General features: G+C 29.4%; 4 protein-coding genes across 4 annotated transcripts; 2 read left to right on the forward strand and 2 right to left on the reverse strand.

Moving 5' to 3' along the window:
• The first annotated feature begins 44 nt into the window (after nucleotides 1-44).
• LOC145183364 (DDB1- and CUL4-associated factor 10-like) lies at nucleotides 45-1,859 on the forward strand. The gene is made up of 2 exons (XM_080058701.2): nucleotides 45-1,158; nucleotides 1,272-1,859. Exons 1-2 carry the CDS (start codon nucleotides 165-167, stop codon nucleotides 1,583-1,585), a joined length of 1,308 nt encoding a protein of 435 aa, XP_079914827.2. The 5' UTR covers nucleotides 45-164; the 3' UTR covers nucleotides 1,586-1,859.
• Nucleotides 1,860-2,393: 534 nt separating this feature from the next.
• On the reverse strand, nucleotides 2,394-8,238 carry LOC145183363 (atlastin-2-like). Its single transcript, XM_080058700.2, has 12 exons — nucleotides 7,757-8,238; nucleotides 7,373-7,605; nucleotides 6,074-6,208; nucleotides 5,824-5,928; nucleotides 5,661-5,711; nucleotides 4,835-4,891; nucleotides 4,292-4,378; nucleotides 4,015-4,153; nucleotides 3,755-3,939; nucleotides 3,581-3,652; nucleotides 2,869-3,300; nucleotides 2,394-2,780 (listed from the first exon to the last, which is right to left on the reverse strand). The coding sequence occupies exons 1-12, from the start codon at nucleotides 7,773-7,775 to the stop codon at nucleotides 2,691-2,693; spliced, it is 1,605 nt and encodes a 534-aa protein (XP_079914826.2). The 5' UTR covers nucleotides 7,776-8,238; the 3' UTR covers nucleotides 2,394-2,690.
• Nucleotides 8,239-19,056: 10,818 nt separating this feature from the next.
• On the reverse strand, nucleotides 19,057-22,241 carry LOC145183734 (uncharacterized). The gene has a single exon (XM_080059182.2). It carries the CDS (start codon nucleotides 20,488-20,490, stop codon nucleotides 19,210-19,212), a length of 1,281 nt encoding a protein of 426 aa, XP_079915308.2. The 5' UTR covers nucleotides 20,491-22,241; the 3' UTR covers nucleotides 19,057-19,209.
• A 3,742-nt stretch (nucleotides 22,242-25,983) lies between these two features.
• On the forward strand, nucleotides 25,984-27,438 carry LOC149889462 (uncharacterized). The gene has a single exon (XM_090086034.1). It carries the CDS (start codon nucleotides 26,553-26,555, stop codon nucleotides 27,387-27,389), a length of 837 nt encoding a protein of 278 aa, XP_089942160.1. The 5' UTR covers nucleotides 25,984-26,552; the 3' UTR covers nucleotides 27,390-27,438.
• Nucleotides 27,439-27,957: the final 519 nt, after the last annotated feature.

The raw sequence follows: 27,957 nt of genomic DNA on the forward strand, positions 1-27,957 counted from the left end.
CGACGAAGCAGAATTTTCCGGTAACCGGATTATTTAAATCGATGAAGTTATTATTTTTTTTTTGCTTACCAAACGGAGATACGACAGAACTAGTGAGTTATCAAATGTTGCAATGCAATGACTAATAGGTGGTCATACAATTACATCGTAGGAATGCAATAATAATGCCTAAGACCAAAAGAAATAACTATTTTAATGATATTGATGGTGAAAAACCGAACAAAAAGCCAAAAACTGAAAGTGAAAAGAAAAGAATAGTTTGTAAACCTCATAATTATCAGTTAATAAATTTTGAGTTGCAACGAAAAATCGGTACTACTATTTCTAAAGACAGATTAAAGTACAAGCTCTTTTCTTCAATAAAGTCTGCTGAAAAAGTATCATGTTGCACACAAGAAGGATGTTATGGAAGTGAAGCAATATATAACATAGAATTCTCAAAGGATAATAAAATATTAATTGCAGCAGGTGCTAAGTCAGAACTATATGTATTTGATCCTCTGAGTTATCGAAAAACAAATTCTGTAGACTCCAAACATACAGATGGTGTAAACAGTCTAACATTTTTAGATTCAAGATTATTTACTACATCTTCTGATGATCAAACCATTGCAATATGGGACATTCGCAAGCTTTCATCTCGTGTTTCTACTCTAACGGGTCACACTGGCTGGGTAAAAGATGTTTCTTACATGCCTCTATCAAATTGTTTAATTTCTTCAGGGTTTGATGATACTGTAAGAGTTTGGAACATTAATAATTTTGAAAGAGATGGTTGTGTGAAAAGTGAACAAGTTTTAGATATTAAATACTTAACAAGAACAAAGTTAACCCATGATTGTTCTAAACTCATTGCTGCAACTACTTCTGGGCATTTCTTTGTTATATATAATATCGATTTAGAGTTTCTAAAAACTGATGCAAACTTTGAACTTCAGAAATTTCTAAATGAACAGCCTAATGCTCCCAAAAAAACTAAAACAAGAAAGAGAAACAGAGTAGAGTTTTTAATTGACTTTCCCCTAAATAGTAACCCATGGTGCATAACATCAGTAAAATCTCATCCAAATAGCAAAAATGTAATATCGAGATATTCAAGTCTGGCTGACAACACAGAATGGACAGTTGTTCATGATATTGAAGAAAAAGATAAAAATGGTAATGGCCACAATAAGTTATTTTGAGTTAAAGTTCCTTTTTAAATTTAGTAGTGATTAGGTTTATTCAGATTTCTGATACTTGATTAACCTTTTTTTTTTTTTTTTTTTTAGAAACAGGTTTAAATCGCCTAAAATACTTCATTTCAGAGCCAAGTGCTGCTCCTGGTTACATCAAAGAATTAAGTTTTAATGAAGATGGAAGTTTAATTTGTTCTCCTTTTGGGAATAGTCTTAGGTTCCTTGCTTTCAACAAGAAATGTGATAATGAACCTAACAGTGGCAATAAGCCATGTTGTTTAGAAGAAATTAATTTTGTAACATTTCATAACTTTCCTGTTTTAACTGCTAGATTTGCTTTTGGTTTGCCATTAGTTGCATCAGGATGTTTGGGAGGTCATGTTTGTTTTTATCAAACAAGATTTTAGAGTGTGTATTTTGTTATTTAATTCTACTTAGTAAAACATTGGCTAAGTTTTTAACTATTTCCAAAGATCGTAATCCATAAAATTTGTGACTTGATTGTGTACGTTGCATGTTATGTTATGTAGTGTACACTTGTTTATGTTATGTAGTGTATATATTTCAATTTAATGTTGCATAGTATATATTTATATCAATTATTATATATTTCTATTAGTGATGGCAGTGTACTAAAAATGTGACTTTTTTAAAATCAATACAAATGTAGTTATTTAATCCTATTTGCAATAATATTTAAATTATCTACTATTATCCCAATTAATCTTAACAAAAAATATATTAGTAGTATTTTTAATGTTCAGATTGGGTGAGATAAATTTAGTGTTCAGATTGGGTGAGATTAAATAATTCTCTAGAGAGAATAGGGGCTCAAACGATCAATCGTGTAATTAGTTTAATACGAGCCTTTCTTGAAACTAGAATAACAAAAAAAAAACTTTGCATTTATTCCTTAGCTAGTCAATCACTTTATTCCTAATATTTTTATGGTTTATCACCGATATACTTGGTGTAGACCCGATGTCTGATCTCACCTGCAATAAAACTCAGTTTCATCGAAGCGTTGCAATCTACCTTTACGAGTTTCCCTGTCGCAATTGATCAGCATGAAAATCTATTTTATTTTTTCGTATTCGATAAGTAAATTTAAACTGTGCTTTTCTTAACAAATAGCGTTTTAAGATCGATCAGCATTCGTTGTCCATTGAGTTCCAAACAAAAAAATACCTGCGATATCGTCTTAACATAAGAAAATAGAGCTAATCTGATATTTAAAAAAAAAAAAATTCTTACAATATATTCATGACGCATTACAATAAACGCATTTTAATGCGGTCACATTTAAATAACCTATAAAATTTGTATCCTGCCGAGAGTTTTACAAAAGGTACGCGAATATCACATAAATTGATTGCAGTGGGAAAAAAAAAAAATTAAAAGTTGAAGCGGAGAATAGCAATTAGTAATTGGCTCAATTTTCTTAAAGTATCTCGTATTGCGCAAATATTTTTCGTTAAATTAGTAAAAGTACAATTATCGTACACATTCTCATCATTGCTTTTTCTTGTGTGCAGAAACTTGACTTTGTAAGACGGCTTGAGTGCCTTGTTCCAATACAAACGCATAAACTTTCATCATAACCTTAACAAAATAAATTTAAAAAAAATGAACGCTGATAAATTTCTTGTTTACTATTTTTTTAAACTTATTTTTAAAAGCTTTTACCGACCTCGTCCCATATCCATTCTGCAACATCATCCAACTGGCTTCCGATTTCTCTCAATTCTCCACTAAATCTTATATAAGCCCACGCTACAACAGCTAGTAGAGCAAGTCCAAGAATAATATTGAAAATAGAAGCAAGAGATGCAAGGCCAAGCATCATAAAAAAACCAGAAGTCATGTATGATAGGACTATGATAACTAGGAACACAGCAGGAGTACGCGCAGCATTAAAAATGTTCTTGCTGTCATTGATCTTAACAAAGCCTTCAAAGAGTTCGTTGATCTCTTTTAAAAGCCTCTCTTCATACTCTTTACTAAACTCGTCACCACCCATTTTGCGCGTGGCATTAAATAGAGTGCGAGCTTTTGACTTGTATATTTCACTTTTATTTTCTAACTCCTTGGGAACAAGATAAGGTGTATCTCCACCACACATCTAAATATATGTAAAGAATTTTCTGGATCTAAAGAAGCAAACAAAGTATCGTCAAATGAAAAAACATGACGTATGTAAATCTCTGTACCATTTGGCCGTAAAAAATTTATTTCATTTTATTTGAACATTCATGCACAACTTATCAAACAATGAATTTCTGCATAACTAACGACGATTTCCTGCAAAACCTATCTAAGGAACATTTCCTGTTTAACTTCTGGTGCTGCTCTTATAAAGTATAACGACAGCAATAAAGGCTGGCTTTAAAACTCAATTTCACCTGCTCCATATCCTTTTGGTATTGATCTTTTGCAGCAGCCAATGCAGCGAGATTATTTGCTTCAGCTGTTGCCTATAATACATACAAGATGATTGTTTCAACATCTTTTAAAGATGCTTTAAAGATTGCTTTAACATCTTCTAAAAGTACCAATTTTTATTATAATAAATCTACCTGTAACATTGATTTTGGTTCGGGCAATTCACCACCTTCAAATATTTTTATGTAGGCCTTAAAATATTCTAGTAAACCTCGACAAGTAACGTCGCTACCATTTATACACTTGACTTGTAAGTTCTTTGGTGCGAGTAGATGAGGCACAAGTATGGAGAGGTATTGGATGAATTCCTCATCAATATCTGAAATTTTCGGTTAAAGATATTTAAAAACAAATATTTTATAAAAGTAACGTCAACAATCGAACGGATTCTCACCTTTAAGTCTGCCTTTAAAATTTGGATTGGTTGCTACGGTTTTTCCAGGATGAGGCATAAGAAAACAACCAAGTTTTTCAAAACAACTGGTGATATGAATACGCGACCGCTTTAACTCTTGATGCTGTTCATTATCGATCTAAGAATTTGTTAAACTTTTATAAAGTCCAGTCTAATGAATTTCAGCAAAAACTATGAGTTATTGGCACTGAAATTGAGAAACTTATTGCCAAAAAAATTTTCAGCCTCATTTAAATTATTGAAAACACATAATTACTGAAATTCTTTTATCAAGAAAACTTTGTCCGTCGCCGTACGGATGTTCGTAAGGATAACACCAATCGCGCACAAGAAATTCCAGCCGCTAAATGTTAAAAAAGTCCAGTTTCAGATTAAATGCATAAATATACTAAAACTTAACAAATAGAGATTTAGCCAGAGATCACATAATGAAAAAAAAAAATTTTAAGCCTAAGCAACTAAGTTTTACGCAATTGTGCTTCGAGAGCTACCTGCTTGATATACTACTGCGCTTCAGGGTATTTTCTAGGCATACAACAGTATCAACCTAGTGTTTTTATTTTACCCCTGCCACTTTTTTAAATGCCAATCTGTTTTCCACAAGTTTTTCAAGTTAACTTGGTTCTTGAGAAAACAACTTTTAAGACTTAAGATTCTCATACTTGTAAAGTGTTGATGCCGTTTACAGCTTCATTTGGAAAAATTTAAAAACTCAGCAAGAAAACTGATTGCTTAAAAAAAAAGCAAGTTCAAGGAGATAAATGTAGAAAAAGTTATGAGCAAAAATACAAATAAAGACCTGAAATGGCTTTGTGCTGTTTTCTGCGAGAGCCAATCGACCATATTCTGTAAAAAGCTGCATAAAAGTAAACAGGAAATTAATTTGGTTATACCATACTACCTGCATTTACTTTGTACATATAAATAATAGGATTGAAATTATTTCTGAAACAATTTCTTTTATCATTAGATATAGTGAATAGCAACTTAATTATGACACTCCTAATTCAGAAGCAAAGTTGATACAATGAAAAATATTAGATCCAAAATAGAACTATAGTTTTAATTCTATAAGTATGTAAAAAAGTTGTCCAAAAAGCAGAATTTAAAATAACTTTAATATAACACAAAAAACGGTTTTTTAGGGTTTTTATAACACAAAAAATAGTTTTTTTTAGGGTTTTTATAACACAAAAAACAATTTTTAAGGGTTTCTCTTTCAAAACTAAAGACTTCTCCATTTAAAAACAAAGACACTAATCAAGAAACTTGATCAGTGTCTTTCTTTTAAACAAAATGTTCAAACAAATTTAAGACAAATTTTCTTCTCAAACAGTTTACTATGAGATTAAAAATAAATTTAACCACCATCCAAATTTCTGTTATTTGACTTTATTTGGTATTAGTAACCTGTAAAATTTGATGTTATCAACTACAGTTTTCTGAAATTTGACATGGAAAGTAATTCTTTCTAATCCAACAACAAATGTAAAACATTAAGACAACAAATGTTAAAAACATTAAACATTAAAACAAACATTAAGATGGTTTGGAGTAAGAAATCAGAGAAAATATCAATCGAATAGTGCGTATCTTCATATCATCACATAAAGACATGAAAGTACCTGCAAATGCTGTAGGTTGTCTTCTTGAATATTTGAAGATAGATTGTAAACCTTAAATTAAAAAAAACAGCATGTTTCTTTAAGTGATGCAAATAATATTATGCAATTACATAATTCTAAAGAATGTGCCCATGCAACCAGGAAGAGCTAAGTTAACTTCTACCTGGACAGAACTTGTCATTGTGCTTAAAGCAAAGACTGTAGCACAGTCTTTTACTGTTGATGAGCTGTCAAAAGCCCCCTGAGTGTCCATAATTAAAACAACAACCTGTAAATCAAACACAAGCAGCATTTTAACTAACAACATCATAATAATTTTGAAAAAGTTAAGTGGATAATAAAATCCAAAATATTTGGTTATCGAAATTTTAAAAGAAAAGTATAAATGAAAAAAAAAAGGCCTTAAAAGATACCTCCTCACCACTAGGCAAAACTGAAATAAATGGTTCACTCCATAATAATATACCAGTAGTTTCTCTTTCTGCTCCTCCTCTCCAACTGAATCCTGTTAGTTCTTCTTCATCTTTCCCAATCCAACCATCTGCACCCTAACAAAATCAAATGATAAATAGACCTTTTTTTTAAAGCTAGAGTGCATTAAATATTTGAATAGTATTAGTAGTAGTAATTTTTAAATTTCATCTCTTTTTTTCTCTCCCTTCAGCACAGCAATCAAAAGAATAATCAACATGGAAAATAGATAAACACTGTTTCATTTACATTTGTAAAAGTTACCAGTAACTATGTTACATGCTTTGGGGAAGTAAAGTTTTTGAAAGCTTCAGTCATAGAATAAAAGTATATAACTGTATATAGATTTTCTTAAGTATACTAAGATTGCAAGTTATGGATTAGAAACCTGATAAATGCAAATTTCATGTTTACAAATAATAAATAATTTATGCTAACAACTGGTCAGAAGTTAAACCAAACTTGAGGTAGTGAAAGGTATCAGTACTGCACCTATCCATTCACTTTCTATCTTTTAAGATATACCTATATTATGTCTCCCTTATCTGATCAGGAAAAAAAAGTCACTGGGATATTGTTCTGAGCAAAACAATTTACAAGATGCTACAACATAGAGGTATACTAAAAAAAACCTTCTGATAACTTAATTTATCATCTACTTTTTCATATTTGAAGTCCTACAAGTAGAAAAGGTCTCACCATTACTGTGTAAGAAAAAAATTGATAACATTTTTTTTGATCATTTAAAGTGTTAAAACCTATTCTTGTATTCTAGCTAATAATTTTAAAAATAGGTAAAATAGAGGTTTTTTAGGCAATTGAGATAAAAATCTGATTTGAAATAAGAAAAGAAAACTAGCCAATATAAAAAATTCTTTGAGAATGCCAGATTATTATTCAGGAAGAGCAGCACATTTAGAGGAAGTTATTTGAACACATGAAAATACATCAACATTTAGTTTTTAGAACTCATAATAAAAAGATAATTTACAAAGTATATTATCATTAATGAATAGGACAGAGCATTACTTTTTGTAAATAATTATAACAATTGTATTTACCTTTTTTTTTATCACTCTTAATCCCAAATGGTTTATTTATTACCTATTAATTTAAATATTTATTTACCTAATTATTGATTACTTGATTTTTGATTTAATAGAAAAAGTATATTTTCAATAATATTAATAAAATGTGTGTGTGGATGCATGTTTATAATATTTCCATAAAATATTAGGTACCTTATTTTGTAAGTAACGCAAAAAGAAATCTAACAAAAATGATTTTCCTTTCCGAAAAGCTCCAGCAACTGATACTACAACAACTTGCTTATCTCGTATATCCTTTTGTAATAAGATTTTTTCAAGTGCTGCAGTGTCTAGTTCAAATGTGTGATCATCTTTTGATTTTAGTATGCAAACTGGATGTGGAGGTAATGCCTCAGCTACTTCAGTGGCAGGCTTGAGAGGATTAACTGAGCAAATTGTTTATAAATAAGACATTATATTAATATTATAAAAAACATTATACAGATTAAAAACTGAGGTATGTATCCATCAATATACTTTATATCAACCATCAGTCCATAGGGAATATAAAACTTATTTTTGATTTTAAATATATACCTTGGCTGTTTTCAGGCATTTAAATTATTTTTATAATTGCTAAAATAAAGAAAATTGATAAATTTGTTTAAATTTCATTATGTAGGCATATATGCATGGATGTATATATGTATACATGTATGCATGCATGCATGTATGCATGTATGTGTGTATGTGTGTATGTATGTATGTATTTGTATATGTATGTATGTATCTATGGTAGTATGTACGTACGTATGCATGCATATATGTAAGCACCCTTGATTACACATACACATATACGAAAATACACGATGAATTAGGATGAGTTTATGTGAGTGTTCTGTGTGTATGTATAGATATATATGTATGGTATATATTGACATATATATATGTCTATCAAACTTTGCTCTCTTTATTGTTTATAGGTATAAGCTTATCGTGTAAAAAAATGTGATTAAAATCCCTTCACTTTGTTATGATTTTTACATACGCAGTAAAACAACATTAACTTCCACACGTCCACAAGGATGCTCAAAAAAATCGTTACGTCACTTTCAAACCGCTACGTCATTTTCAAAATTCAAGTTTTTGAGAAAATATTTAGAGACTTGAATATAGTTATTGAAAAGAAAAAGACTTAAAGAATGCAGTAACTCTTTTGTACTTTTAAGATACCTAAGTTTTAAAGTAGGGGTTTAAAAATTGGATATCTCCAAAGTACAAAAGGTTTACTGTTTTTCGATTGTTTCAAGTTCTTTCGAAGTTTTCTCACAAAATTAACCGTTTTTACGTTAAAACTTAATTTTAGAACAAACATTATCGACCTCTCTATTAGGCGGGAACCATAACTTAAAAAATTTAAGGTATGACTCAGTTGTTTTTTCCGTTGTGGTCTTCAATTACGTACCTGTGCTCCTATAATAAAATCACATTAACACATCGCTGTTTATAATTTAGAGAATTTTGTTAAAGCGCCGCGAAATATTAAAATCCACTATAAAGCTAAAACTTAAAAACGCTCACCAAATCTACTGAAAGTACTTGAGGCCACAACAACTGGTTTTGTTAATCTTTGATTTATTTGATTTCTTTTTTCCTGTTCTTTTCAATATATACTTAAATGAATTTCAAGTTTTCATAAATAAAATTTAAAAAGGCTTTAAATAAAAAAAAAAAAAAAAAGCTTTAACAAAAAACGACTATAATAATTCTACACAATAGATCTTTATAAAATTTGATCATAGAGTTTATCTTAAATAGATACTTGAATAAAGAAGCTTCAACTCTTCTTTGAACTGTAAGCAGCATATAGTGAGAACACCTCCTCACTACATTTAGCTCCATTGAATTTACTTTCTTAAGGGTGAGTAGAAATTATTCTAGTTCAAGATATAGGTGTATTATGTATATATAAAAACAAGAGGAAATGTTAACACACACACTTTGCTCAAACTTCTTTCTTATATAAACTAAACACACACAAGTTTATTTTTGTTTGGAATTGTTGATTAAAACTTCCTAAAAGGAAGTTGAAATAAGTTACTATAGACAATCAATATTTTGACTTCGCTTAGTGTTGTCCGAGAAATACAAAATTCATGTTAATGAAGTTAAGGAATTCAAATTTGGATCATAAAATTGTTTTTACGTACTCAAAATACATGTATAACATGCATGCGTTTTAAAATAGAGAAATCATTTATCAGGATTTTTTAAATACAAGGAGGTTTTATGTACCATCTATATTTATTAACTATAACTTTATTAGAACAGTAAACTTCTATTGATTAATATCAATATTGTAAAAAGGAAAATTTGAATTCTCTCAACAATTTTAATATCAACCCCTGTTCTTTAAGAGAAAATCTTTTTTTTGAGTATTTCCGTTCCGTTTACTATTATCAAAACCTACTTAGAGTAGTTTTCAACAATGACTTAACTTTTATTGAATAAAATGTTTTCTTAAATTTAGAGGGCTTCTCTTTTCAGTTTTGGCTTAAAACTTCTGGTTTTCTATTTTACAACGTAAACTTAAAATGAACTCAAAAGATTTTGCTAAGAGTGCAAATTTAAAAGCTTTTTTCACTAAATCTACATCATTCATCACTATGGGCTTAGAAACACATACATATCTTTGGGCTTAGAACCATATACAGTGTATCCAATTAGTTACTACAAAAAAGAAACTTAGGTAAATGCAAAAACATATATTTCTGGTGAACCAATCCTATTTTATCTTCTTTATTACTAGTTAAGGTTATTAATTTTGCATATCAAAATTATGAACCAGAAAATTATGCAAAATGGAAGGAACTCGCTACATAGTTTTTGGAAAACCAGTTGGATAATCAAGAAAAGTTTTGTGGACAGATGAGGCGTATTTCCATCACGACGGAACTGTTTAAACCAAGAACGCTTCATTTGGAATGGCACGAATCTCACAGTCGTACCAAAAAATCACTTAATTCACCAAAGTTTTACGTATGGATAAATTTTTTGACAAAACCATCGTAATAGTATTTTTCGTTTAAAATGGGATTAATAATGGTAACAGCTGCTTATGCTACTGCACCATGTGGTTCCATACTTGAAAGCCCATTAAAAATGTGCATCAACAATATAGTAACAAGATTTGTTTAACTAAATATTCGAAAAAAAAAAAGATTTGTTTTTGTAGTGACTTATGGGACACAAAGTACATGACTGAAATGATTTTGTGTCAATCAAGGAATTTATTACTTTTTCATCAAACATGATCACTTCAATTTTGATAGTTACTTTAATAGTAATATTCGATCCATCAGTATTCAGATTTGCTGAAATTATTTCTTATAGTTTACTAATTTGAGTTTGAAAATCAGTGTCTTCTTTTTTACACAACTCTGATATCTCCTTTTTAAATTGTAGGTGAAGAGGTCTACATAAATGGCAACTAGAACATTTAGAATCTTTAAGTCAATGTTTCAACTTTAGTTAGAAGGGCTGTGCTAAGCAAGCACGACTTCTTGCCTAATTTATTATTAGGAATTTTTTTCTGAAACTTTGATTAATTCGATAAATGTTTCAGTAAGTGCTTTAGTATTTGCTTCGAACTCGTGAACGTTGATAAATAAACTCTACCTTTTTACATTTATCACATTTCAAGCTAAATTACTTTATCACCAAATATTATTATGATAAGTTGTATAAGAATATTTAAAATAAATGTAAATATGCTGAATTGTACGGGAATTTTTAAATAAGTTTGATTTTTCAAATATATTTCTGACAGCTTTTTTTTAAGGTACATTAAAGTACATGCTATGAAGGTCGTAAAATTGGTTCAGACTGAAATACCAATGTGAAGCAAATTTCACATTCAAAAAGTAAATAACATTCATTGATTTATGGATAATTAGCTGCGTTTTTTTAGTTTAAGTGAGAAGTGGGTGTACTTTCTACACCACTGCAGTTGCTTTTTTTCACCAAATGATAGAAATTTTTTATTTTGAAAATAACAAAAATACGCGTTACGTAAGTAACGTTAATAAATTGTCATTTTTTCAAATTTTTTAAAAAAATCCAAATTTGGACTATTCAAAACTAAACTGCATTATTACTTTATTTTAATACAAAAATTAAACAAAAAGATCGGTCTAATTAAAAATTTAATTTGATTAACAATTACGTTTAAAAATTCAATAAATTACGAAAACAACTAAAAACGTAAACAATCCAATCAGGTTTTTCCTATAAATTCAAATTTAAAATTTTAAGTTGCATCATGACTTCTTCTGATTATTGATAAAACATTAAAAGCATCATGCAGTGAGGACTATTTTTGATTTACTTATTAATCAGATCGTTCAAGAAATATATATGTATAGAGTTAATGTTGATTTCCATATTGTAGTAAAACACCAAATGAAAATACAGCAAAATGGAGAAAAAATAATCCAGAAGAAAACAATGATTGTAATGCAGTTCATTCTAAATTTTATATAAAGAAATTTGAAAATGATTTAACGAAGAGAAGAGGAAAGTCAAATATGTGAAAAGTCGCGAGGTTATAATTATTTTGTTTTATCTCCAAGCTTAGACGTTGGGAGAAAGTTTTTTTATTTTTTTCTTAAAGTAAAAATTATTTAAAATTTTAGTTTTAATTTTTAAAAAAATAATAACTTATGTTTTAAATAATTTATGTTTAAACAAATTATTTAGAAAAAAATTGTAAAATAGAGCGTATTTTAAAAGTAATCATTACTTACTAAAATTAATAACTCATTTTCTCCCAACTTTTAAAATAGGAGATTGAACAAAATAATTCTAACCTCGTGAAGTGATAAATGACTGTAGAAGAGATGAGGGGTGAAACAAAAGAGTTGCTGCATAATTAATTAAGCCCTTTTTCTTGTTCTCATAAGAAAGGTCAAAAAGTAAACTGATAAAAAGAGCAAAAAAACTTGAAGAGAAATTTCACAACAAAATACAGCCACACAGTGAATCGCTTCATACAGGATAGGTGGACTAAAGTCAGTTTAAACCAACTTATCGATAATACTTTCATAATAACTCTTCATTTTGTTAACCCTTATTGGTACCAAAGTGAGGTATTTATAATGACAAACGTCCCAGGCTGATGAGTTATAAGCATGAGTTAAGTGACGCTAAAATTTCATATATGAAAAAAGTTTTAGTAGACATTTTACAATTTGCTTTCAAAACCAGTTAAACAAGATTTTAAGAAAAAAATTATTGCTGAGGAAATTTTTACTTCAGAGGTTGAGATCTTTATAATTTCATTAATCGTTTTCTTCAAAAGAGAAACAATTTGTGTTAGAATATATTTTGAAAAAAAATTACGTTAAATTTGGAATATCTTTTTTAGATTTTAGTTTTTCAACGTATACTGCTTTTTGTACCCAATCTTTTTAAAATATATATAGGGATAGTCCTTAACTTTAAAATGCTATTAAGTTTGATATCACATCGATCCACAACTTTATGTAATTTAACTTTTTTCAGATTGTGTGTGCTCTTTTTCAAAAGTAGATTTATTTGAAGAATGGCGAAAACATAAGCAAGAAGAAAGAAATTTTATTTTGCAAAAATTTTGTGTTACTGATATAACTCAAGATTCATAGAGGTCTTTGCAGTTAAAATATTCATGTATTTTATTAAAATTTTTCAAAATGGTCACATGATGGACCGTTATTTGAATGAAAATAAAAGTTGGTTAGAGAGCGCAGATGAAGAACCTTAAATAACTATAAATCAGTCCTATTCTTTCTCGCCATCTAGAGGAAGTTAGCCTCAAGGACGGCCAAAGAAGAACCTTGAAGACTCTTCCATTAACACCAAAAAACGTAAATAAAAATAAATATTATCTACCAACTATTCATTAATTTTAGATACTAGATAGCTGAGCCACTGAAAACAATATTTTCTCTATATATTTTTTCTATACATATATATATTTTAGCTAACAATAAACATGTGAGAACTTCTTGCAAAACTTTCATCCATGCAGACAAGTTTCTTGGATTTTCTGTAAAAATTTTGCAAGAAAATCTAAGAAAAAATCTCCTTATTGATGACAAATAGTGCTGAGGTTTCAATTATTTAAAGTATTCGTTTTGTTGATTTCTCTTCAATTGAAAAAAAAAGCTTTTGCCAGAGTTGGAGTATAGACACCGGGGACAACAGGGGCAGTGGCTCCCCCGGAAATTTATACTAATAATATACCATCACGGATTATTACGGGGGCGAATAGATACTCTCGCCCTCATGATAATCCTGATAATATATTATTAGTATAAATTTCCGGGGGGGGGCACTGCCCCTGTTGCCCCCGTGGACTCGGTGCCTATGAGTTAGAGGATAGGTTGACGTAATAATAAAAGCATTTAAAGAAAAAAAAACAAAATGTGCCAAAAATTTTTATCCATTTTCTTTCAGCTTTTCATATTTTTTTGTCTGTAGTTTCGGTAAATTATTCAATTGAATTGTGAAATGTGAGAGGGTGTTACCTTTTAAGTTTTTTGCCATCAGCGTGTTGGTTTTTTTGGTGGATCAGTTTGATTTGTAAATTAGTAACAGTACTAATATGCAAATCGTAAAAAAAAAAACGTAATGTAAATTAGTTTTGTGTAAAATTTATAACCGCCAACTAATTTTTATTTTACATATTTTTTAGTTATTTATCATTTTAACATTTTTATCATTCGTGTATTTGGTTAATACGATTGCTTGATACTTAAAATAACTACTACAATTCGATAATAGAAGACGATATTCGGTTAAATTGCTATCTTCTCTTGAAGTTTAAAAGTTTGCCAATAAAAAATTGGATTTTGCCAATATGTAGCAATTTATTTAAAACATAAACAATTTAACTGGTTATCTTTTGACTTGAAATAATGTAATGCTTTGTCAATCAAAAAAATGCTGTAAAAGGGGAGTATTTTAGTGAGAGTGGGGATGTATGTGACAATATTAGAAAAAGTACAAAATGAAGATGTCAGTAGTGGAAATTTTTGGAAATGTTTACAAAATTATTAGATGACAAGCTTACACAATTGAAATACACAATTTTGTTTAAGATTTAGTTTACTTCACCAGAAAGATCTTATTTTTAAGATATTGTTTTTGAAGCTATGGCAACACCAAAACTACATCATTCGGTGCTACCAAGAAACGATTTTTCTAAATCGGAAAAACAAAATCTTTTATTCCAGCTTTCTATTTAAGAATGTTCACAGCTAAAATTTTGTTAAGACATATTTCTTCAATTCGGCGCTCATTGTGAATAATTTTCTTTTTACCTTAAAACATTACGTGTACAAAATCCTATTTTAGAATTTTTATCATCAACATCAAAACCTTTAACATTTCCTACTTCAAGCATTTACTTTTATCAGAATAATATTAAGCTCTATTTCATTCTAATTGCTTGAATCAGACATGATTACTCGTTTGCCCAAATTTATTTTTTTAAAGTCAGAAGTTTTGTCTTGCTTAGATCGCTTCTTTTGCATTAGTTTGATAAAAATCAGAGCTCCCCCGGAAAATGTTTTTTAGTTAAATTATCAGGTTATCATTGTACAACCATACTTTACAAAGTCACAAGAAAAAACGAGGTTTTTAACTGACTGACTCAACTTTTAAATGGATGACTCGTGATTAAGTTGATCCATTTTCTTTAAGACAATTTAAAGCTACATGCGTCAAAAGGACCTGTGAAGTTCTCACTCATGTACCTTTTGATGTGGTGTCTACAGATGACCAGTTTTCCTAGTAATGTAATATATTTGTAAATAAATTAGCACTCCAGATACAACATTGTTTGTTGTTGAAATATATCTTCTAGAAATGTAAATCAATGGTTTCAACGATCCTAAATACATTTATTTATGTGATACTCACAATATAAGTAGTACACACAAATATCGCAAAGTCAGACGAGCAGCAAACTATTTTCATAAGCGAACTTAAAAATACTTTGTTTGCTGCTTATTACTTTATTTGATTTTGTATTTGGATCGTATTTTTTGTCAGCTTGATGTCAGTTCTATCGGGGTGGAAAACAGATTGCATTAACAAACAACTTTTTAAAATAAAGATATACATAATTTTTGTGTCAAAATAAAAACTGCTTTTCTTCAGAAAAATTTTTACAACTTAATACTTTTAGTTTCTTTTTCTTTGTTTAACCATTTTACAAAGTTAAAAGGAAAAAAATAATTGTACGAACGACGTTTTACCGCATGATAATTTGCTATGGCCACTCTAAGTTTGTCTTAAAAACTGTAGGAAAATATGAACTTTTAATGCTTGTTCGTAATTTTTCAAATATCAAAAGTTATCATAACCTTAAAATTGGGGTTTCTAGTGGTATATAAAGTATTATTTACATTAACATTACGTATTGTTGAGAAATAATCACAAAGCTGAAATATAACAAGAAGTTTATTATCCCCTTATATTGTCTTTAAGATAGTTTTTACTCTTTTTTATGCTTTTAATACAACTTCATCAGTCATTTTTTGGGGATCTTTGTTGTAGTACCAGAGATAGATGATTTTTTTCGATCAAAACAGTTTTGTATATGATAACCTTTTTTGCTCTTTCCTTCTTTTGCAACTTCCAAATGTTCTTTATCGGTCCGGGAGGTCCGGGAAGTTTTCTAACTGACCTTAAAATGGAACATTCCTTTTCAAAAAAAAGTTTTTTAATTAGTTCAGCCGTGTGACATCTTCCTCATCTGTGTAAGGATTTCTTTTTATACCATGATAAAACCATTCCGCTAGTTGGGGCAACAGTTTCTGTTCTATGACATTTTTATAGTGCACTTGATTCATCATTCTTTCAACAATGCAGAGTATGCCGACCTTTTCCACAAAATGGCCGACCAATTCATAACAAACGTTGGATGTTTGACTGTCTGAATGATGGAGCTGGATAAAAAATATTTCCTTAACTTTTCTCTTCACAAAAGAAGCTTTCTTTCACATCCACAACTTCCGACATCACTTGAAAAGTACTTTCGTCACTAAAGCATACCTGGAAAGTTAAAATGACAGTTTCAAATCGTTAGCGGAATAAATATCTGTAAATGTTATTTACAAAAATGGTTCTTACTGATTTCCAATCATTTTCACTTAAGTTTCTGTATCGATTCGTGTCAACTTTATTTTAGTTTTTTTGTACTTTCTAAACTACAATCAAGATCGCAAAAACGACGTTGAACAGTTTGCTTAGACATCTTGATTCCATTCTGCTCGAATATGTGAGCAACTGAATCATCGGATGAGCGCTTGTTAGATCTACAGTTGATCGTTTGTTAGAAATCATCTGTTTCATAAACTGTCTCAAAAAGTTAGTTTACATTTAGAAAAATGTTGACTTAACAACATTTTACATGAATTAAGTACTTAGTTAAGTGAAAGTGATCGGAAAAAATTTACGTCAAAACTATTTCGTTGTAACTTGGTATATGAAGGGACATGCCGATTCTATAATTATGCGTGGTGGTGTCTGGGTGTTTTTATGTGCCAATTTACGATAAGTGTGTCGTATATAGCACATTTATGGCGACTTTTAAAAACTAATTTATCTATTTTAACGGCTTTAACTCGTATAAATAGAGTAAAAGTTTTATTAGTAACATGTTGATTTAAAAGTAACAAATGTAAACGGTGTTGATCTTCAAAAAAAAAAAAAAATACGCAATAGGTATTATTCGTGATCACCTTCGGATCAGAAAGATTTTTAAAAGTTTTTACAAGCTTAAGCGTAAAATACACGCTTGCACAACTTCCATATCAGTAAAAGGATGATGTTACAAAAAGGCTACCCTGTGAGGTTGGGCCGCCAACAGCATAAAATGTTTTATCAACTACATTGTGACCAAAAGATATTAGATAAAAGTCCAAAAAAGAAAAACAATAACTTTATAAAAATTTTATGAGTAAAAGTAAGAAAGAAAAAGATTTTCTTTCAACTTTGTTAATTTTTTAAAAAGATGTATTGAAACATGAATGGTTTTGTCGGCCGACAATATGATAAACACTTCAACAAGAGTAACTTCCGCTGATAATGCTTTTAAAAGTTGTATGCAACACGGATAGCTTTGCATTTACCGCATCCATAGTTACTTATGGACCATATACTCTAAGACTAATTGCATTAAATAATAATGGGAGAATAACTTCAAAACGATTTACAGATGATTGCTTGTTAAGTTTTTAACACTGCTATTTTAACAGGCTGGTTTTTGAATTAAGTCTATCAATATTTTATCAAACAAAGTAATAAATTATTCTGGTCAGAATTTTTTGCTAATACGAGCATATTGACAAGACTTTTCGACTAAATGTTATAAGTGCACGACTGCCACGTTCAGAATGAGAATTCACAAAAGTTACCATCTAGTTCTTACACATCTCGATTTACAGTTTTAAAACCATACAAAAGTTCAATTAAGAAACCTGGTTGGGTCTTTTTCGTAAAATACGTAAATCTCATTGGAGATTTCAACAGTATATTATCAAACATAGTTTTTGAAAAAATAAATTTCTGCCCATCTTCTTTTAATGCAAGTTTCAAATGTTTCTTCAAAGTTAAGAATATTATGCAATTCCAATATTTTGCGAAAATCAGGAGAAAGATGGAGAAACAACCCTCAGTGTTTTGCACCGCGGGTCAAACATGGAGGTGGATCAGTCATGATTTGGGGTTTTTTTAGGAACAACTAGGTTGTTGATTTAAATAAAAGCGAGAGAACTCTTAAGATGTTACAAAATCAAATGCATCATCGCTAGGGGAACAATTAATTGAACAAGGCTTTTTATTTCTTAAAATAAAATCTGCCTTAGCACTTTTCAAAGCTGCGCAGAAAATAAAATGCGCGAAAAAGAATGAAAAAGAATGCTAAATTATATGGAGATTAAAATCAAAATTTGATCTTTGGAAAAAGCTACAAGTTTCGTGAAGTGAGATTGAAGTCAAAACCTTTGTAAAATTGAAAAAAATAAAAATAAAAAAACTGCTACGTGAATGTAAAACGATCATCACAACGAAAGGAGAATTTTTTTTTAAAGACATTACATTTAAGTTAAATTTTAATTGTTATTTTCAAATGAAATTGCTTTTATACAATTAAATAAATATCTATTATTTGTAGGAACATATAAGTAAAAAGTATAAAAATATAAAATATAAATATAAATTCATAAAGTTTTACGTATTATACAATGTTTTTGGTGAGAAAATCAAGTCTTTCGTAAAAGATTTTGGTTCGGAACAGATGTTTGTATATAAAAACAAATGTTTATAAAAAAATCAGTATATATATATATATATATATATATATATATATATATATATATATATATATATATATATATATATATATATATTATGCATATATATGTGTGTTATATATATTGATATATATATTGATAAATGTATATACATACATACATACATACATACATACATACATACATACATACATACATACATACATACATACATACATACATACATACATACATACATACATACATACATACATACATACATACATACATACATACATACATACATACATACATACATACATACATACATACATATATACATACATACATAAATATTTACATATATATACATATATACATGTGTATATATATATATATATATATATATATATATATATATATATATATATATATATATATATTTATATATATATGTAAATGTATTTGTATATAGATATAATAATATACATATAGTAACTTTTATTCATTTATTAAACTACACATACATACTCAAACACACACATATACATTTTTTGCTCTTTTTCATTTATGTAATTTGCAGGAGCAAAATTTATATTGATTATATTTTCTTTACAATAAAATGGAGTTAAGAACTACTAAAAAATCTTAAATGTGAAAAAAATTAATTAAAGTATTCTATTTAACTTATGTTAATTTATTTATGATAATTTATGTAGTAATACATTTATTCCTAAACTCACGAAAACTTCTTTTTAAATCAACGAATTTGTTGAAAAAAAATCTTTTTCTCTGTATATTCCTTTTCAGCTCAAAAATAAATGATGCTATAATAATGCAACTTGTCACTGCAAACAAAACATATAGCTGAATGTTTCTCAAATATTCTTTTGGTTTAGGAAAGTACACAGTTTCCGTCCTTAAATTTCTTTTAAACATGTTTTCGGGAATGGTGTAAAGTTCTTTTTCATATCTTTTTAAACATGCTGAATAGGTTGTTATGGCATCATTGTGAGTTGCTAGGAAGTTAATAGAAAAATCTCTTTGAATCTTTTCAACAACAGTCAGTTGAATATTTTCCTTTTCATTTAAGATAGATGGCTGCATCCATGCTGCAATATCTTCCTTCATAAGGGCAGCAAAAGCCTCTCCTTTCCGCACAAGTTCAATCACTTCTTCGTAAGAATTGGCTAATAAAAGCGATGCGTTAAAATCAAATGTTGCTACCCTTTCCTCAGCAGAATTATTCAAAACGGCTATCTTCTTTTCATAAATGCTAACTCCAGATTCTCCGAATACTGACTCAGTTATTAAAGCTGTCATCAAGTTACAATTAATGATTCCGAACAAAATGTAACATACCGCTAACATTCTGCCAACAAGGCGTTTCGGGATAACATCTCCGTAACCAACAGTCATAACCGTTACAAAACTCCACCATACTCCAGTCCCAGCTCCTTTACAAAAAGATCTATTGAATTCTTTATTTCTCGGATGCTCGATTAACCACATTAAAATTCCAATGTATACGGATATAAGAATTATAATTATGATGACTACGTAGTTTGATATTAAAGCATCTATCAGCTTGTTCAAAAGATTAATTTTTTGTTTGTTTATAACGATGACCATGCTGGTTCCTCTAAAAATCTCTAAGGCGCTGTGTGTACTTGAGTACTCTTTGTTTAGTTCTCCAGTTGTTTGTTTGGAAATAAAAGGCCCCCATATTGTCAGTTGTTTGGATGAAGTTTGAGGGATTCGAAAGCTTGCACGAGAACCCGCAACTTTTTCGAAGACCACATTGAATGTGAAGTTGAACGAAAGTTTGCAATGAGAGTTCAGGCTTTCGAAAAACTTCGGCAACATTCCGTCTGTTTTATTATTATTTTCAAAAACATAGGGGCGCAGAGGCCAGTAATATATATTCCATGGTATACCATCCGATGCAACTTTTGAAGAGATAAGGAAATTAATCGCGATAAAAACTAACATCGTCAGGAGTTCTAAATGAAAACTAATGCTGAAATCAGCTTTGTAAAAAAGTTTGTTTAATTTGATTTTTCTTAGTTAAATTAATTATTAAATAAAGATACTGTTTTTAAATTTACTTAAAGAACTTGAATGAGGAGACATGATATTCAATATTCCCATCAATAATAAAAAAGAGAGAATGTAATGTTACGTCAAACTGTCACTAACAGAAATTTGCGATTATTTGAAAAGTTGCTTAAATTATTAACTTGCTTTGTTTTCAGTTTTCCTTAATGTATTGATTAAGATGAGCGATTCGACGGTAAACGCGATAAATAGTGTAAAATTGTGCTTTCAAAAAAATAAGCACACCAAGGTTTTTTTTGTTTTAAACTTATTTAAAGGATCAAGAAATAAAAAATAAAGAAAATTTAACTTTATATTTTATTCAAGAAAAATAAGTGTGTTAGTTGATTCGACCTGTATAGATGGTACTCCGTTAAAATTCAAGCAGCCCCAAGTACCAACACTCCCACCACATTCTTGAAATCCTTAAATCTTTTAACAAAAAATTTGCTTTTCCCATTTATTACTTCAGCCTCTTGCTTCTACAACTCTAAAGACCTTTTTACACCAGGTTTTTCTTGTAAGATCTCGGGCCAGAATCGTCATTTTTTAATGCATAAAAACCAATATATGTCCTAAACAAAATGTTTCTAGCTGTATTTAAAAAAATGTAATATTCGCAGTTTTTGTAAAATGTTTTGGTAAGTTCTTGGTAGCTTAACATTTGGTTTGCTCTTACTTGGGAGTATATATTCTCTCGCGCTCCGTAATTTTTTTTCCGGATACCGAATGGCATTAGATGCCACCTGTCGTTTTCAGTGTTTTCAAAGAAGTGCGTCAGAAAATCTCTGAAAACATTTAAAAATTAACCAATCGGCCGGTTTTTATAGCATTCATTGGCAGAACTTTGTGTGCAAGAAGGTAGCTCGATACAAGGTGTTATACAATATACTAGCAGGGTTTGTATGCAAGCCACGACCAATAATAGCAGTATTCAGATCCATTTTGAATCAAAATGTTGATGGTAATGATCCAACATAACATAAATTACAAACTTTCAGCATAGTTATTGAAAAAATGAACAACCAAAACCCACTGCAAAACATAACATTTTTCAAAATAACCTGATGGTAAGTATTTAGTGGTTATGGTTATAGATCCATAATAATCTCATGAAACCTGGCTCATCGATCGTAGCAAAAATATACTGCAACCAATTCAACGAAATGATGCAAAACTTAAAGGGACAACATTTTATTAGGAAAACAGCTTTGTTTCGACAATCCAAAAAAACTACCAGGAATTCAGCAGATGGTTACGTCTCTTTCTTTTACAATCTTCTGATGAATGAATGCATAGATAATAAATGAAAATTTTGTTGTAGCGATAAAAATCTGAAAAAACTCATTTTAACGAGTTAAGCAAAAACGAGATCGGCTGGCGAATGAATTCAAAGCTGAAGCGCAATGGTATTTAATGTTTTGCCTGTGATATAACAACATGAAATTAACATTTTTCTAGACCATACTAATGTCTTCGCAATTAGATTTTCTACAAAACAATTTTAATTTGGTCTTTGGGGCCAATCTTCAAAACTAACTTACTCAAGTTATATCTCTTTTGCTTTCCCTTGCTAAAGTTCAGAATTTTGAATGCAACCTAGATAATTTCACTCAAATATTTTTAAAATAAATATGATGCCATAGTGTACTAGAAATAAAAAGAGGTCTTATCATGGAAGTAACGGACATAAACAAATAAAAAAACAACGTTTCAGGGAGAAATGATTGAAATGAAATAACTTTCTTAAGTGCTCCACAAATCAATCTATTGGTATCATAATGACATATTTTTAACTTTGAAATAAAAATTACTGGAGAAAAACTATCCAAAATGAAAAAAAAAGTCTTTTAACAAAATAAAATTTTAATAGAGCTAGTTTCTAACTTTCTTTCCACCCAACACGAAGATCTTTTTCTTTTCTATGGCACATTACAACATAACATATGCAAATATCAACAATTTAATAAGATAACAAACATTGGTTTCGCAAAACATAAATGTAGTTACAATAAAAGTTATTAAATATGATTATAATTCTTTCACACTTCATATCAAATTTCATGTTTTATTGATAGTTAAATATCAAAAGTACACTGTGAAATATTTCTCCATTATTCACCTACAAGATAAATGGTTGAGAAATATTGCACATGTATGTAAGATAATGGACTTTAAAGAAACATTTGAAACTTGCATTAAAAGAAATACATTTTTTCTGGGCTGAAATGTATTTTTTCGAAAACTATGTTTGATAATATACTGTTGAAAACTCCAATTAGATTTACGTAATTTACGAAAAAGACCCAACCAGGTTTCTTAATTGAATTTTTGCATGGTTTTAAAACTGTAAATGGAGATTGCGTAAGAATTTAATGGTAACTTTAGTGAATTTTCATTCTGAACTTGGCAGTCGTGCGCTAAAACATTTAGCACTCGATCTTACGTTAAACCACCCGCCAAAGTTTGACGTTAAAGTCTGACGTCGAAAAATCTTGTCAATATGCTCGTATTAGCAAAAAATTCTGACCAGAATAATTTATTACTTTGTTTGATAAAATATTGATAGACTTAATTCAAAAACCAGCCTGTTAAAATAGCAGTGTTAAAAACTTAACAAGCAATCATCTGTAAATCGTTTTGAAGTTATTCTCCCATTGTTATTTAATGCAATTAGTCTTTGAGTATATGGTCCATAAGTAACTATGGATGCGGTGAATGCAAAGCTATCCGTGTTGCATACAACTTTTAAAAGCATTATCAGCGGAAGTTGCCCCTGTTAAAGTGTTTCTCACTTTAAAGTGTCGGCCGACAAAACTATTCATGTTTTGATTACCCATTTTAAAAAGTTAACAAAGTTGAAACAAAATCTTTTTCTTTCTTACTTTTACTCATAAAATATTTATTAAGTTATCATTATTTTTTTTAAATTTATTTGGAAAACCTTTATCTAATATCTTTTGGTCACAATGTAGTTGATAAAACATTTTATGCTGTTGGCGGCCCAACCTTACAGGGTAGCCATTTTGCAACATCATCCTTTTACTGATATGGAAGTTGTGCAAGCGTGTATTTTACGCTGAAGTTTTTAAAAACCTTTAAAAATCTTTCACTTAACTAAGTACCTAAATCATGTAAAAAGTTGTTCAACCAACATTTTTCTAAATGTAAACTAACTTTTTGAGACAGTTTATGAAACAGATGATTTCTAACAAACGATCAACTGTAGATCTAACAAGCGCTCATCCGATGATTCAGTTGCTCACATATTCGAGCAGAATGGAATCAAGATGTTTAAGCAAACTGTTCAACGTCGTTTTTGCGATCTTGATTGTAGTTTAGAAAGTACAAAAAAACTAAAATAAAGTTGACACGAATCGATACAGAAACTTAAGTGAAAATGATTGGAAATCAGTAAGAACCATTTTTGTAAATAACATTTACAGATATTTATTCCGCTAACGATTTGAAACTGTCATTTTAACTTTCCAGGTATGCTTTAGTGATGAAAGTACTTTTCAAGTGATGTCAAAGAGAGTTGGAAGTTGTGGATCTCAATCCAATAGAGAAAGTTTGGGAGTTGCTAAAGAAGAAAAGAGCAAAAGAAGATATCACAAACAAAGTTGTTTTACAGCAAAGATCTCCGAAAAATGACTTATGAAATTGTATTAAAAGCATAAAAAAGAGTAAAAACTTTCGTAAAGACAAGTGATGAGTAAGAAAATATTTATATGTTTGACTCAGCTTTGTGATTATTTTTCAACAAAATATCGTCGGTTGACAAGTAAAACTAATTAAGTACAGTTTTATGGAAAATTGACTTTTATACAATATGATGCCCAAATATTAGCAACATATTGCATAAAAAAGTCACTAAGTGCGTAAATCAATCCGAAACAGTAGTATTTTATCTAGAGATATCACATTGATATCTCGATAAATGGAATTTTAATAAAGTAAACTAACTAAAACTTGATTATCTGAAATTAGTTGCAGTGTCACTTAATGAGTTTTACATGTCAATAGACGATATGGTTTAAAAGTAAATAAAGTTTTGTTTGCCGCTAGAAATCCCCCTTTTTTTCCATAAACATATTTGTGGAAACGATAAATATTCAATAACTGGTTGGGTTTCTCTTCATTTCTTAATCTGCTCACAGTCGCAGTAGCACGCAATAAACCAGTTTTTTGGTAAATCAGTCTCGATATTATTTCATTCTCTTGTGATGACGGACACGAGACACTTTATTCTGCAAATTAATTTCGAAGTTTTCAATCAAAATGACTCCATCGGTGTTTAATTGAAATAAGATTTGGAGATAATTTTAATTTTGAAGATAATTGGTGTCATAAAAACAATTTTAACTTTAAAATGATCATCATTTTGAGAGCAATCAAAAATGATCATCATTGTGGGAGCAATCAAAAATAAACGAAAGTCTTTTAACGAGTTTAAGTTTTAATAGAACCAACTTCAAACTTTCTTTCCACCCAACGCACACGAAGATCTTTTTCTTTTATTTGTCGTATTCAAAATAACATATGCAAGTCTCAAAGATTTGATAAAACAACAAACACTGGTTTTACAAGACAAAAATGTTGTTACAATAACAGTTATCAAATATGATTATAAGTCTTTCATACTTCATATCAAAATTCGTTTTATTATATTTATTACTTCATAATATATTTCAAATTTTATTTATAGTTAAATGTAAATATAGACTATGCTGGAAAACTCGTACAACATGCTAGAAAACTCGTAGAACTCGTCTTATCGTCAAGATCCTATATTATAACATGAAGTACACGCCAATATTGATAATGATTATAACCACTGTTATTTTTAAATATAAAACTGGAATTGTTGCACCAACTGCTAGAAAAATTCTTTTATTGACGTATTTTACCGACCGACTTTTTTTGAGCTCATTAATCAACTGACACTAAAAAATATTAGCTTGCTATTCCGCCAAATAACTCTAAATCCGAAACAGTCACTAACCCTAAGTTTAAAGTTGATAAAACGCTAAATACTAAACCTCTTCTACTATTAGTGGAATTCCAACCTTTGAAAGCTTTGAGATAAATATTAGTTATTATAGAAATTCAAAAAAACAGCCTTTTTTTTGTGGTTTCTTGGTGAAAATTTGTTATTGTTACAAATTTCCAATACAACTTAAAATTAATTGGTTTCTAGTTAATAGGAACTTTTACAGCGTATCCTTAGAAGAATTGTTTTCAAATAACATTAAGTTGTAACTTGCTCCAAGGGTTTTGCTTCTAGATTTGTAAATTAATTACTAATTTTCCGTCTGTGACAAAACATATTTTCTTATCTTACCCGAAACTGAAACGAACAGAAACACAACACGGCACTTTAATCGTTTACAAGCTGAGGAAAAGTCTGACGTATTAGAAATTCGACTGACCACCTAGCTTGAGTTTGGCTAAGCAACTAATTAAAATTAAATAAATTTTTATATGGGAATTCGCAATTGTTTAATGAATAGTATTTAACGACTTGAATTTATGAAGTTACTTATTGGAAACCTGATAAATAAACGAAAACCCATTAAAATCTACCATTATTGTCTGAAAGCATACTTTATTTGGCTAAATATTTGAATGATCTTATAAAAGTTATCTTTTATAGTTTGTTTCTTATGAGAATAATTGTTATAGGGCAATTATACAAAGACGACCTAGATAATCTTCGTTGAACATGTAATTGCACAAAATAAGAAACTTAAATATTTATTTGGAGTATATTTCATGATGGAATTAATTTCGTGAAGTATTTAAGTGTAAATAAAAGTAAAAATAACTTGTTTGTCAGGTAAATAGTGTTTAACTGATAATTAAAGTAAATCTAGTCATCTAATATATCAAATTCATTTAACTTAAAATTTACTTACTTTTTATTTCTAGAAGTATTAAATGTCTGAGCACTTAAAATGATTTATAACTTGCGATTCTGTAAATTTATCTTGCCCTTACACCTTTCAAAAAATGTGGTGCCTAAAAAGATGGTTTTGCATCATCTAAGTTTACCATTATCTCGATCAATCATTGTTTCACCTGGTTTAACACAACAAAGACCTCAGTATGAGTATAATGCACGTACTGATACTTTTCATCCTATTGACTCTTTTCCCTCAGATGCAAATAACAAAGAAAATCAAAATAAGAATTTTTCTTACTTTATAAAAAGAACTTTGCGAAATGTTTGTTTGTTGACAGGAGGAATTGTCTGGGGAAGTTTGATTTTCATTGCACTATTTGTTGATATAAAAGAAGAAGATCTTACAGAACTTGATGTTGATCTTTTTAAAGATTCTAGCAATCAAGCACGGCTTTTAGCTTTTTTTGATCTTGCCCAAACCAAAACTGATCTTTTGGCGTTATTCAGCTTGGAAAAGCCTAAAGGTGAAAATGTTGTTGAAAATGCTCATATCAAAGGTAAAGCATTCTTAAATGCATTAGCTGAAATCAAAGAGAATAGTATTGTCAAAGAAAATCTTGGTGAGCCAGTGCAATTGTGTGGGTATCGTGCTGCTAGTAAGTTAGATAACATGGTGCAAAATTTTAAAAAAAATGTGGCAGATAAAGACTATAAAAAAAACATGTGGCAGGTAGAATGCATCATTGAAGGGACCAAAGGAATGGCGTTAGTTCATTTAAAGTTTGAACGTAAAGACAAAGCAGCACCTTGGACAGTGACATATTTAAAAGTAAATAAACTTGATAGCTCATTGCATTCTCTTATAGAAGATAGCACACATTTAACATGAATTGTCTTGTGTGAAAATTTATATTTTGATCAGATGTCTTTTTGTAATAGCTTTATTGTAATATTTATTTTTTCAAATATAATTTTCTGGTGGTATCTAATAATATCAGAGTGAAAGTCATAAAATAGATTCCCAAGAATCTTGTTAATAACCCATTTTGAAATGCATTATCGTTTTAATCATTATGGAAGTTGACCATTTTGTACAAACAAATTAGTTGTTAATCCTACTAGAACTATTTTTATGTGAATTCAATCATTCCCTTGATTCCCCCCAAGTTATGTTTACATATCTCAACTTAATGGTGCTCCCTTACCCCAAACTATTTTGAGAGATCAAGTTATGAACGTTTTCCCTGGGATTTTAACCCCTTCGTACACGGGCACATGGAATGTGTTTAAAAAATTTTTTTTTGAAATAAAAATAATGTACTAGGCCTCCTTATGGGGTATGTAAAGTTTTGTTAAAATATTTCATCAATTATTCAAAATAGGGCATGTGTACATTTGTACACAGCGTGTATCAATCTTGCTGTAAAGGTTTTTGTAGACAATATTATATCAAAAGA

The sequence above is a fragment of the Hydra viridissima genome, unplaced genomic scaffold, assembly GCF_058129835.1.
Source record: "Hydra viridissima isolate aposymbiotic clone 2 unplaced genomic scaffold, HvirCarnegie_v1 scaffold_4, whole genome shotgun sequence".
Lineage (NCBI taxonomy): Eukaryota > Metazoa > Cnidaria > Hydrozoa > Anthoathecata > Hydridae > Hydra > Hydra viridissima.